The sequence below is a fragment of the Eucyclogobius newberryi genome, unplaced genomic scaffold, assembly GCF_026437365.1.
Source record: "Eucyclogobius newberryi isolate DKJ021-1_F unplaced genomic scaffold, fEucNew1.0.hap1 SCAF_1, whole genome shotgun sequence".
NCBI lineage: Eukaryota > Metazoa > Chordata > Actinopteri > Gobiiformes > Gobiidae > Eucyclogobius > Eucyclogobius newberryi.
The window spans coordinates 13,754,380-13,766,584 of NW_027315723.1; the positions used below are offsets into that span (position 1 = coordinate 13,754,380).

Here is a 12,205-nt window from a genome sequence, read left to right on the forward strand (position 1 = left end):
CCTCTCTCTCTCTCTCTCTCTCTCTCTCTCTCTCTCTCTCTCTCTCTCTCTCTCTCTCTCTCTCTCTCTCTCTCAATTTTCAAATAATACAAATACATAAACATTTGCTTGCTTGCAATCTTAATTTTGAGCAATACTTGAACTGAAATTAATTGAAATAATAAAGTTGGGTTAAACCAGGACTAAGGAACCTCATGGAAATCAGTTGATTAAACTGTAATCATCACAGCTCATAAACCAAAGGGACATAAAAGACACTCTGAGGGCATTTAATCAGTGAGTGATCAGATTGACCTCTGACCTTTAGGCTCATCTGGCATCTCAAACCATTTTTCATTCAAAACACATTTGAAACACCAAATTCCCCCAACAAGCCCTTTTGCAGAAATGTCCAATCATCAAAAATGGGATGAAATTCAATGCCCAAGTCATTGTACGATGCAAATGTAGAAAACCAGATTTATGTCATCAGTAAAGACAACGTTTATATTTATAAACAGGAGTTTCTTCATGTTAGCTGCATTAAAACAGAGCAAAGCATTATGATCAATGTACTTCCTTCTGCTTTTTTTGCAATAACAAAACAAAGACTTTTAGACCAAAGACAGAAATTGAATCTTATATGACATGCAAACTGCCATTTTCAGATTTTAATGATGTCCTGATCATTAAATGTGTGAAGGTCATCACTCCATCTGGTCGCCAACTGCCCCATTTCTACAACAAGAGGAAGAAAAGGCCTTACAACATTTGGTCAAACGGAGCCAAAATCTTCCATTATACTTCAATTTCATAAAGCTTGTCAATTAAGTGATTTATCAGACAGAGAGTGAATTAGGGTTTTCACCGTTGTCTGGTCATGATACATTACATTGTTTTTCCATTCATTTAGCTTTTAGATACTTAATCACTCACAAGGAATCACTGCAGCTACAGAACCTATTTTATCACCACTCCACCCATTTTTCAACCACAACAAGACTACAGGGAGATAAAGAATTCAGTTGCTGTCTGCTTACTGATGCTGTTTGTCCCGTGGGGGAGCTGTCCTGAGTGGTTGGTGTTATGTTGACAGCTACAGGCCCATGTCAGGTCCCCCCCATCATCACCTAACTCTAAAAAACACACACACATTTTCTATAGCAGAGGTCCAGAGTGAATTCAACATGGTGGTCCAAATCCCCCTGCACTTCCTGTCTGCTCACAGGAACTGTCAATCAGTCCACTCTAGGGTCACATGAGTATGTCCCAATGCAACGCTGCATTTTATTGGATGCCTTGCTTGTCTTTTATTAATGGTAGTAACATATTGCAATAGTGAATGAAATGCAAATTGTTGCGCTCATGGCATCCTGCAATTTAATGTAATCTAGTCAGATGGAGGGATGGGGCCTCTAGGCTGTAACTTAATGGGTGAATCACCTGGGTTTGAAAGAAATATCCTTACAGAAATTCAACATAATCCTATGATCCTTGTCATTTTTGTTGCAAAACCTTGCTATAATAAATAGCATGTACTTTTATGGACAACAAGTGTCGTTGAATAATTCAACTCCTTTTTGCCTAATACTCCAGTAAACAGAGCGATCAAGATATCTGCATTTTGATAAACCAGATAAGATGTAATGGGTCCAAAGTAAGACTAAACCAGGTCTAAAATGGGACAATACATTGCCAGGACAGGACATTGCTGCCACCTCGTGGAAAGTATATAGTAATGCAATATAAAAAATAGTAAAGTAGCTTTATATTATGAGTTGTACTTTTAAGCATTTAGAGACAGAAATGTGATACAACTGTAAATATTTGTTTACATGTTCTTTTACCACTATATAAAACAAAATCAAAACAAAGCAGATCAAAAGGCGCATGACTGTTTTTGTCTCTCGTCTGTTTACGTAGGTAGCTAAACGTAATGCTAATACGTAACAGGCTTCGACCTCAAGAGGTAGGAACAGTGCGTACTTTTGACAAAATAACTGTATTAAACGATTCAAATTTCACACAATTGACCATATATTGTGCGCGTTATGTTGCTGTTTGCGTACCGTTGTTTTAAAAGCGTTACATTTAGGATATTGTGGTGCATTAGACAGTTATTGTCAGAAAGTGCAAGAATCAAAACAACATCAGCTGACCTCGAGGCGTAGCATAACTTCGGCTTGACATACTTCATTTTTAAGTCGTGTTTGCAATATTCAGTGTACTTATTTGCCATTTTCTCCACCCTACTATATTACAAAGGGGTAACCACATAGTAGAAATGTTGCATCATGTCATATGTTTGTCAGGTTTGCAGACTAGTTAAAGGTGGTATGGACGATTTTTTTCAGCAAATTTTTTATCATATTTCCTCGTGGCGTGGATAAATCATTTGTCCTGCCACGTATCAATCATAAAACGCACCTGCAGCCGCGTCAGGCTCGTCCCCACGTTTCCGCGTGTCTAAGCGCATGGATCTATCATAATATAGTTCCCTCAGTGTACGGGGCAAAATGAAGACGGAGAAAGACAGTTCGAGCTGAAGCAGAAGTGGACAGAAGTCAATGGGAGACGAGCGATGCGATGTGCTAATAAACAAACGCACGTGTGTGTTATATAAGTCCACACGGGGAAGGCGCATGCGCACTTCCGCCTGCGTTCTCAAATCCGCCTTTAAATCATTTTAAGGGCTGCTAACTTCTGTGATCAATATTGCGCAACTTAACTGAGTTTGTTTTCTTTCCCGTAGATTCAACACACTGACTGTAAATAAAGAGGTTAAGCATTAAAAACTGTGAAAGGCCAACCACGATGTCCACTACGGTAAGTGAAAGCAGCCATTATAAGTGCTCCGTAATGTAACATGTGCGTTTTCTGCTTAATAGTTATTTTTTGACATATTTTTAAAAAAAACGATGGGCTGTAATGAGATAAGATCCTCGTAATAGATTGTAGTAAATGGTTATGCTGTGTTTCCCATTTAATAAAGGAGACTGGGCGTTTAACTAGAACCTTGACTATACATTGTCTTTACAATTCTTTAATTATGCTCTTTATTCTTTGTAAATACTCATCTGCCGCTCCCTCGCCAACAAATCACCTGGTATATCTGAACTGCTACTGGACAATAACATTGATCTGCTTCTCCTCTGTGAAACATGGCAACAGCCCCTGGACTTCTATGCTCTCAACCAAGCCACTCCCTCCAACTACACTTACACTGCCAAACCCCGCCTCTCCGGGCGTGGGGGAGGTCTTGCTGTTATTAATAAAAAATCTACATCCATCACTGAACTGAACCTCAACCTTCCATCCATCTCATCATTTGAATACCTCGCCTTCTCCCTCCCCAACTCTATCACCGCTATCCTGATCTATCGTCCCCCAAAGCCCCACCCCTCTTTCCTCACTGAATTGTCTGAACTCCTCACCATCGCATCCTCTCTCTCTGCCCGCCTCCTACTCACTGGTGACTTCAACATCCACATTGACTGCCCCAACGCCCCACTGACATCCGACTTCCTCTCTCTCCTGGACTGCTTCCATCTCACCCAACACATTGACTTCCCCACCCATACCAAAGGCCACACTCTGGACTTAGTCTGTTCCTCTCTCCTACCCATATCTAAGCCCCACCCCCTCCCTCATATCCTCTGCTTTCCCCCCTGACTCCCCCCCTCTTCCCCCGACGACTATGCTGTCATGCTCAACACCACCCTCTCCGACTCCCTTGACTCCCTAGCCCCCTGGAAAACCTCCTCCGTCTCATACCCCCCTATTTTTCATCCCGCCCCCTGGTACACCCCTGAACTCCGCACCATGAAGCAGACTGGCCGCCAACTCGAACGACTCCTCAAAAGAACCCGCCTCACCGTCCACGCCGAAGCTTTCAAATTACACATCTCCTCCTACCGTGACGCTCTCCAAGCCGCCAAATCTGCCCACCTCTCCACCCTCATCAACAGCTCCCACCGGAGCCCTCGCACCCTGTTCTCCACCGTCAACAAGCTGCTCCAGCCACCGGACATCACTCCACCCTCCTCCCCTGACCTCTGCAACTCTTTCCTCCTTGCCTTCAATGACAAAATTTCCAAAATCAACAGCTCCATGACTGCCGTCTCCATTAACTCCATCACCACCCCCACCCCTGCCCCCCCTCCTCTCCCTGACCACCCACCCTTCCCTGCCCTCACCACCTTCTCCTCTGTTAACTCCTCTCATATCATAGACCTCATCACCGCTTCCAAAACCACCACCTGCTCTCTCGACCCCCTCCCAACGAATCTAACCAAGGCCTGCCTCCCTGCTCTCATCCCCCATCTCACCACCCTCTTCAACCAGTCTTTATCCCTCGGCCATGTTCCTTCCATCTACAAACTGGCCTCCATCACCCCCATCCTCAAAAAACCCACCCTAGACTCCGCCAACCTCTCCAACTACCGCCCCATCTCCAACCTGCCGTTCCTCTCAAAAACGCTGGAACGCATCGTCGCCGCCCAACTTCACACCCACCTCCAGTCAAACAACCTCTATGAACCCCTCCAATCTGGCTTCCGCCCACTTCACAGCACTGAAACAGCCCTGGTCAAAGTACTCAACGATCTCCTCACCTCTGCAGACTCCGGGGCCCTCAACATCCTGTTACTACTAGACCTCAGCGCAGCCTTTGACACTATAAACCATTCCATCCTCCTACAAAGGCTGCGCCAACTGGGTGTTGAGGGCTCTGCACTTGACTGGCTCACATCCTACCTCACCAACAGGCAAGAGTTCATTTCCCTCTCCGGTCACTCATCCACCCTCTCCCCAGTAACGCAGGGGGTCCCCCAGGGCTCAGTCCTCGGCCCCCTCCTCTTCATCTGCTACATCTTCCCCCTTGGTCACATCCTCCGCCAACTCAACCTGGACTTTCACTGCTACGCTGACGACACCCAGATATACCTCACCACCAAATCCACCCAAAACCCTCCCCTCAGCCACATTGAAACCTGCATCTCTACAATAAAATCATGGCTCACTCTCAACTTCCTCAAACTGAACAGTGACAAAACAGAGCTCCTCCTCATTGGCACCAAATCCACTCTCAATAAAACTGGTCCCTTTTCACTCAGCATCGACACCTCGACCATCACCCCCTCTACCCTGGTACGCAATCTCGGTGTCATCATGGACCCCACCCTCTCCTTCACTCCCCATGTCAGCCACATTGTCAAGACCTCATACTTCCACCTCCGCCGCATCGCCAAAATCCGACACTGCCTCACCCTCCCCGCTGCTGAATCCCTCATCCATGCCTTCATCTCCTCCCGCCTTGACTACTGCAACTCCCTCCTCACTGGCATCTCCTCCCATTCCCTCCATAGACTCCAAATGGTCCAAAACTCCGCTGCCCGCCTCCTCACCCACGCCCGGTCCCGTGATCACATCACTCCCGTTCTCCGCTCTCTCCACTGGCTCCCCATCAAGCAGCGCATAAACTTTAAAATACTCCTCCTCACCTTCAAAGCTCTTCACCACCTTGCCCCCCCCTACCTGTCTGACCTCCTCATCCCCCACCGCCCCACCCGAGCTCTCCGATCCTCCTCCTCTCTCACCCTGACTGCACCAACATCCCGACTCAAAACTTTTGGCGACAGAGCATTCTCCTGAACAGCACCCCAACTCTGGAACTCCCTCCCCCAACCTGTCCGCCACTCTCCCTCACTCACAACATTCAAATCCCGCCTAAAGCCTATGACCTCCCCTACCCCTAGCCTCCTCTACCCCATTGCCTACACTTCTACCCCCTGTTACATCCCCATCTTTTTCTCTCTACTTCTTCTGTCTTGTTCATTTTATCTGTATATTAATGTGTTCTGTACGTGTTGTCCCCCCTGTCTGTAAATACCCCCCCCTTTTTTAATTATGTTCAGCGTCTTTGGGTCACTGAAAAGCGCTATATAAATAAAAGTTATTATTATTTTTATTATTATCAAGAAGATTTCAGTTTCCATATACTGTATGTACTGTATATGCAGAAAAAATCGTTTGACTAGTCGACTAGTCAGTGATAATTTTTCTCGATTGTTAGTTACAGCCCAAGTGGTTGAAAACACTGCTTATTATAGGTATTATGTGGCCACGTCTTTATATTTAATGTTGTTTTGGTTTTAAACTAAAATTAATGAAAAGGTTATTTCTACATTTGCCCCACCGTACTGTAGATCAATGGTTAAATGTAAACATCTTCTAATCAGCATCTCACATAAACATGTACAGTTAGTTTTTTGTTTTAGATTCAAGCTAGTATTTATTTAATCACATTCTAATTTGTGTTTACTGTGTAGTGAAATATAAAGTGTAATATAAGGACTTTCTACATAAATGTGATGTGTGTGTTTTCAGGTGCTCTGTTGTGGCAGGCGGTTTGTCTTCTCTAGCACCACAGGATGTCAAACACTCGCTGCTCTCAGGGTCACAAAAACTAGGAATTTTTCTGCTGCAAGTTCAGATGAGCCTTATATCGCTGCATCCCCAGCTGACTCAGGTAAAAATACATAGTACTTAGAATACTTAAACTGCACATATTGTGCTAAATCTACTCATTTGAGCTGTAAACCATGTTATTATGTGATTTAGCCCACATGAAATGTAATTCTGCACCTTTAGTCCGTCTTATTCTAAAGAGCTAAAAACGCTCCATTACACCTGCTGATGTTATGAGTTGGTAAGGGATCATCTCAAAATGGGTTGAGGCTGAAAAGACTTAATATTTTTCTTCTGGGGGGGGGGGGTTGAACCTACATTTCGTCTTTTGTTGCTTTGAAGCTTCAATACATCGTTGTGGCAGTAATTGTTTCGAAATACTAAAAAACTATAAGCAAAGAGCATTAGGCCAACATTAGGCGGCGAGTGCATGGGAGCGCTCACGGCGACCGCTGCTGCGAGCCGCGGCGCGCCGTGGTCAGTGCGGGGAGCGGGCGTCGCCGTCGCCAACGCGGCTGGTGCAGAAAAGTTGGAAAAGCTTTTTTGCGGCAAGACGCGGCGCAGTAAATGATCAAGAAATTTCGCTCTAGTAACGTGCTACGCACTGCCCGGAAAAAGGAAACAAAATAAACCGCATGAGGTTTCGGCCAATCACAGAAGACGTGAGATTCTCTGACGAAAGCGCGTGTTCTGCTTCTGTCATTCTGACAGCACGTCTAAAGTCTAAACGCAGGCAATTGACAATTACAGGTTTTGACAAGAAACATTAGTTTCTCACTCTCTCATCCTCTTGAGACTATCTCAATGTGGTCATCTCACAGTTTGGGTTGAATGGGATGTGCCGTAGGGCCCCTAGGGCCCGTGACCATGTGGATTAAGTAAACAAATATGCGCGACAGGTGACATTATTTGGAGAGTTCATAACTTCTAAATATAAACTTACCAAAGGATGTTCAGGGATGTTCGCTAGAGGTGAGCAGAGAGAGACGAAAAAAATTAAGTCTTTTCAGCTTCAACCCATTTTGAGATGATCCCTAAGTGCGCAGCTGTTGTGTGCACACTGGCCCAAGTGCACTGTTTTTGGATCGAAAGCTCTTTTACATCGACAAAACTAGTGGTAGTGTGAAAACACTAACTAAACTAGAACTAAATCAGATTTGTTAAACTTGTTAAAAAAAAAAAAAAAGTAGAGCTGAAATTAGCTATAACAGCTAAATAATACACAACACAAAGGTGTAAAATAACATAACTTGTCTATTACCACAGCCATTGTTTATGGCAAGGCAAGTTTATTTGTAGAGCACAATTTGTACACAAGGCAATTCAAATTGCTTCAGACAACGGGGGGGGGGGATGCATTAAACAGTTGTAAACAAAGCATTTAAGAAAAATGTAATACAATGTTCTATTTTCTGCCTCAGGCCAAAGGACAGTGTGGCCTGACGAGAGCATGGGACCTTTTGGACCTCAAGACCAGCGTTTCCAGTTGCCGGGAAACGTGGGATTTGACTGTCACCTAGAGGGACTGAGCCAAAACAAGAAGAACCTACAAAATGTCCACAAAACTGTCCCCGACGTCCTCACCGCCCCCAGCAGCTCAGAGAGGCACCATTTTGTTCTTGCACAGTTCGTCAATGAGTTTCATGTAAGTTTGTGGAGCTAAAATGTTACTGAAATTAGGTTTGCCAAAATTTAAAAGCATTATTGCACTGGCTTTCAAACAGTGTTCTGCAGGTGTAATCTTTCTAATATTTAGTTTTACACATTATGGTGCTCCTTTGGGTTAGTCCTTGTTAAGAACTACTTTGAGCTATGTTTAGCCCTTGTGAAGACCTGGAGTAGTTCTGTTAAAGGCCTTGTTTAGTTTTCTTAGATATACTTGGTGTGAAAAGTTTGAGAACCACTGTATATTTAAATGTACAAACTGTAAACGTGTCATGTAAATTTGGGGTGAAAAAGTCATGCCTAGAATTTGTGTTTTACGGTTTTGGAAACGTCTGATTGAAAATTGTCATCCAAATATATGGTGGTTGAAAAAGTTTAGAAATGTGCAAATTGTAAAGACCTATAAGGGAAGAACTACACCCAGAATTGCATGTATTTTAGAACATGTTTGTAGAGGTAAAAACTACAGCATTAGACGCTTTTATACAGAAATAGATCCCATGGAGACAGGATATTTTGTTATGTACAGAGGACATCAAAGTACCTAAAACATTATTTGCAACAATTAAAACTGTGTTCTTGATTAATATTTTGTGCTTGTTTTAAAGGGAAAACTTGGTCCAATTGCCACAAGGGTCCAGAAAGCAGATCATTACTTCACTCAAACAGAAACAGACTGCATGATAAACTCCTGTCCGGAGTTATTAAGAAAAGGTTTGTGTGGACCACATTTATTCTTTGCACCAACTTGTTACCACGGTCGAAACATGTCTAAAGCAGAAGGAAACCAGGTCTGAACCAGGTTTAAATCAGGTCTGAACCGGGTCTGAACCAGGTCCGAAACGGGTCAGAACCGGGTTTGAAACGGGTCCGAACCGGGTCTTAACCGGGTCTGAACCAGGTCTGAACCAGGCCTAAACCAGGTCTAAACTACCACTGACAAATCAGGAACCCTCCGCAAATGTTACAGTGTTGAAGATTCCCTGACCCAGTAATTTTGTCTAACACCCTCAAATCCTTCAACCATGTTTTTGATGTCAGCCTTGAAGAAGAAAAAACACATCTCATTTGTTTTAGGTTGAGTTTTATTTCGAGTAATTCATGGATGTTTGAGTAATCCTGCATTTAAGGCTTGAGTGCTCCGAAACTTTTTGTTGTCACCTACCCCTTATCCCCACCACGGGTCTACTTACTTTTGATTTGTTTAAAAATGTAGACTCAGGGTCATAAACATGGATTCAAAAATGTCGTGTAGCCATATTTCACAAAACAAAACGCTTTAAATGAAAATATATTGTTGTTGTGAAACGTCGGGCCCACTACAGAATATCAGTCCCGATTTCTTTTTTTTTTCTTTTTTTTATAAAAGCCGTTTTAGACTAGTGTTGTGGTTTACATAGGTGAAAATATAAAATAATAATCTACAATAGTTAACAATAATTAACATCAGTGGTCATAATGATTTGATTTATGTGAAGCTTTGTAGTGATCTAACCCTCTGTTTTAGACCTGGAGTTGATGTTCCCGTCGGTACCCCCCTCCGCCATCACCGTGGTAACTGTCACACAGAAGAGTGGTCGTCGTGACGATGCACGGCGGGACAATGCACGGCGGGACGATGACCTGCTGTTTGACCGAGTAAGTCCTTTTAAAGTTTGGAAAGAGGAAGTTACACAATGATGGACATTATAACAATTTTAAGGGTTCTTAACCCTTAAGAACATATCTTATGTTCTTAAGGGTTAACCCTAAACCTATTGCATTTTTAACTATATAACATGTTACACAATCATTTTTGTGCATATTGCCTATTGATAAATTAATTTATTTCCTTTTTTCCAGTTTGTAAATGGTGCTAAAGAGATGTGCTTTGCGCTGTGGACAGCAGGGTACTGGGCAGACTTCATAGACCCATCGACGGGGACAGCTGTGAGTCTTATGTTAAAAATCCTTTTTGTCTCTGCATCATCTGTATTCAAGTTACGTGTCACACATGTATAGTATCAAGTTCAAATATTTTAATACAAATCAAAACATTTGATATCGTTTACCTTAACCTAAAGTTATTATCTTTCAAAAGATTGCCCGGTATTATTTTGACATGTTTTTCCTTCTTCAGTTTTTTGCATCTGCATCGAGTCAAAATTCTCTGAGCACGGAGGAGCTGAGGAACCTGGGCTTTCACATCGAGGTCTCATCGTCTTGTACAGTGATCAGACACATCCTCAGAGGAACACCCATGTTTGTAGGGACTGTTTTTACCAACGCACCCACACACAGTGCTGCTGTCGCCCGGCTACAGGGAGTAACAAATGTACTGGACGAAGACGAATAGTAATAGTAATATTTTATTATATATGTTGGTCATGCTTTACTTTATAACACAGTAATAGCATGGTAGTAGGATGCAAGTAGCATGGTCAGTTAGAAAACAGTTGGCAGTTCTGTAGAACTATTGAAAAAAATATTTTGTAAACGTTTTCGACAATTTCAAAACAAAATATCGTTTATAGTAGAAAAAGGTTCAGTTGTAGTCATCTGGACTCAGTTTTAGAAAAAACAAGATGTTTCGACTCTCATCCAAGAGTCATTGTCAATTTGTGAATTTAGACCGGGAACTCAGATATTTATTCTATTCTGTGGTAAGCCCTGCCCACCACACCTCTTTATTTTCTATCATGCTTACCTCTTGTTTACTATCAGTCATTTAATGGGCTAATTAGTCTTCCTTTTGTTTTTTTGTGTCCCAGTCTCACGCTTTCTCTTCCCTGAGTACCTGATTAGCATCCGAATGCCCTGGACGTCTACCTCTCCAGGGATTCAAAATTCCATTATAAACTACAGGAAGGTTGAACCTCAACTCTCCATTCCTGTTTAAAGAAGGTCTTTCTTTTTTAACAAAAATAACCTCTTTAACTCCTCTTTCAAACCATCTTTTCTCCCTACTTAGAAACTCACCTCATTGTCTTCAAAAGAGTGATTAGAGGCTTCTGTGGTCCTGAGCTTGCATTTCTTCTGTGCTGATAGTCTCTCGTGCAGTGGCTGTTTAGTCTCCCCTATGTAACACTCTTCACACTTTTCTTCACTGTATTGGATAGAATAAACTACATTGCTTTGTTTTTGGGTTGGCATCTTGTCCTTAGGATGAAACAGTTTTTGTCCTAAAGTGTTGCCTGGTTTAAAATAAACAAGAGGCTAGCTTGATAGAAAACAAAGAGGGTAAGTTTCTGTTGAAACAACTTTTTCTTCTACTTCAGGAGGGCCCGCCCGCTGGGCCGGGCATACCACAGAATAGAATGAATATCTGAGTTCCCGGTCTAAATTCGCAAATTGACAATGACTCTTGGATGAGAGTCGAAGCATCTACTACAACGACTACAACTGAACCTTTTTCTACAATGGAACTCTCCTGGACGAATGAGGGACTACACCGACAATATCGTTTATAGAAAGAAATAGTAAAAATATAGCAAATATAACAGATGTTCAAACTGTGGCCTGGGGGCCAAATGTGGCCCTCAGGCCACCTGCTAAGTTGGCAAACAACAAAAAGTATTGCTTTTTACTGTAAAATTGGAAACATTCAAACATGTTTATATTATACCAACCTAATATAAATGATCCAAGTCTTATTAAAGGTGTGGAGGCTAATCGAAACAATTCACTTCATTGTTGGGTTGTTTGTGGCCCTCTGCGCTGTATAAGTTTCAAAATGCGGCCCTCGGTGAAAAAAAGTTTGGACATCCCTGAAATACGGACATAAAGTGAGTTTTCTGCACTTTAGAGGTTAATCTGAGCCACTTTTTGTACAATACTTAAACCTCAGCCACAATATTTACAGGTTTGTTATGGTGCATTTCTGATAGATTGCAAAAATATTGTTAATAGACACAACTGCCAAAAATACTTTTTTGAACCATATTGATAGTTTTCTATCTTTGTACACATAGGGCACATTCAAATTTGCCCTTTAATTACCATGCATCTACCATAATTACACTTTTAGTCATTACCATGCTACTTCCATCCTATTGTGAATGTGTGAAGTAAAGTGCCATTATATATTCCTGGAGCTCAAGACAAACTCAAGGCC

At 42.4% G+C, this 12,205-nt stretch overlaps 1 protein-coding gene across 1 annotated transcript; it reads left to right on the forward strand.

Annotated features, from left to right (window-relative positions):
* The first annotated feature begins 1,930 nt into the window (after positions 1-1,930).
* mmadhca (metabolism of cobalamin associated Da) lies at positions 1,931-12,205 on the forward strand. The gene is made up of 8 exons (XM_072465916.1): positions 1,931-1,948; positions 2,732-2,805; positions 6,367-6,508; positions 7,869-8,092; positions 8,721-8,826; positions 9,620-9,750; positions 9,955-10,041; positions 10,232-12,205. Exons 2-8 carry the CDS (start codon positions 2,794-2,796, stop codon positions 10,445-10,447), a joined length of 918 nt encoding a protein of 305 aa, XP_072322017.1. The 5' UTR covers positions 1,931-1,948; positions 2,732-2,793; the 3' UTR covers positions 10,448-12,205.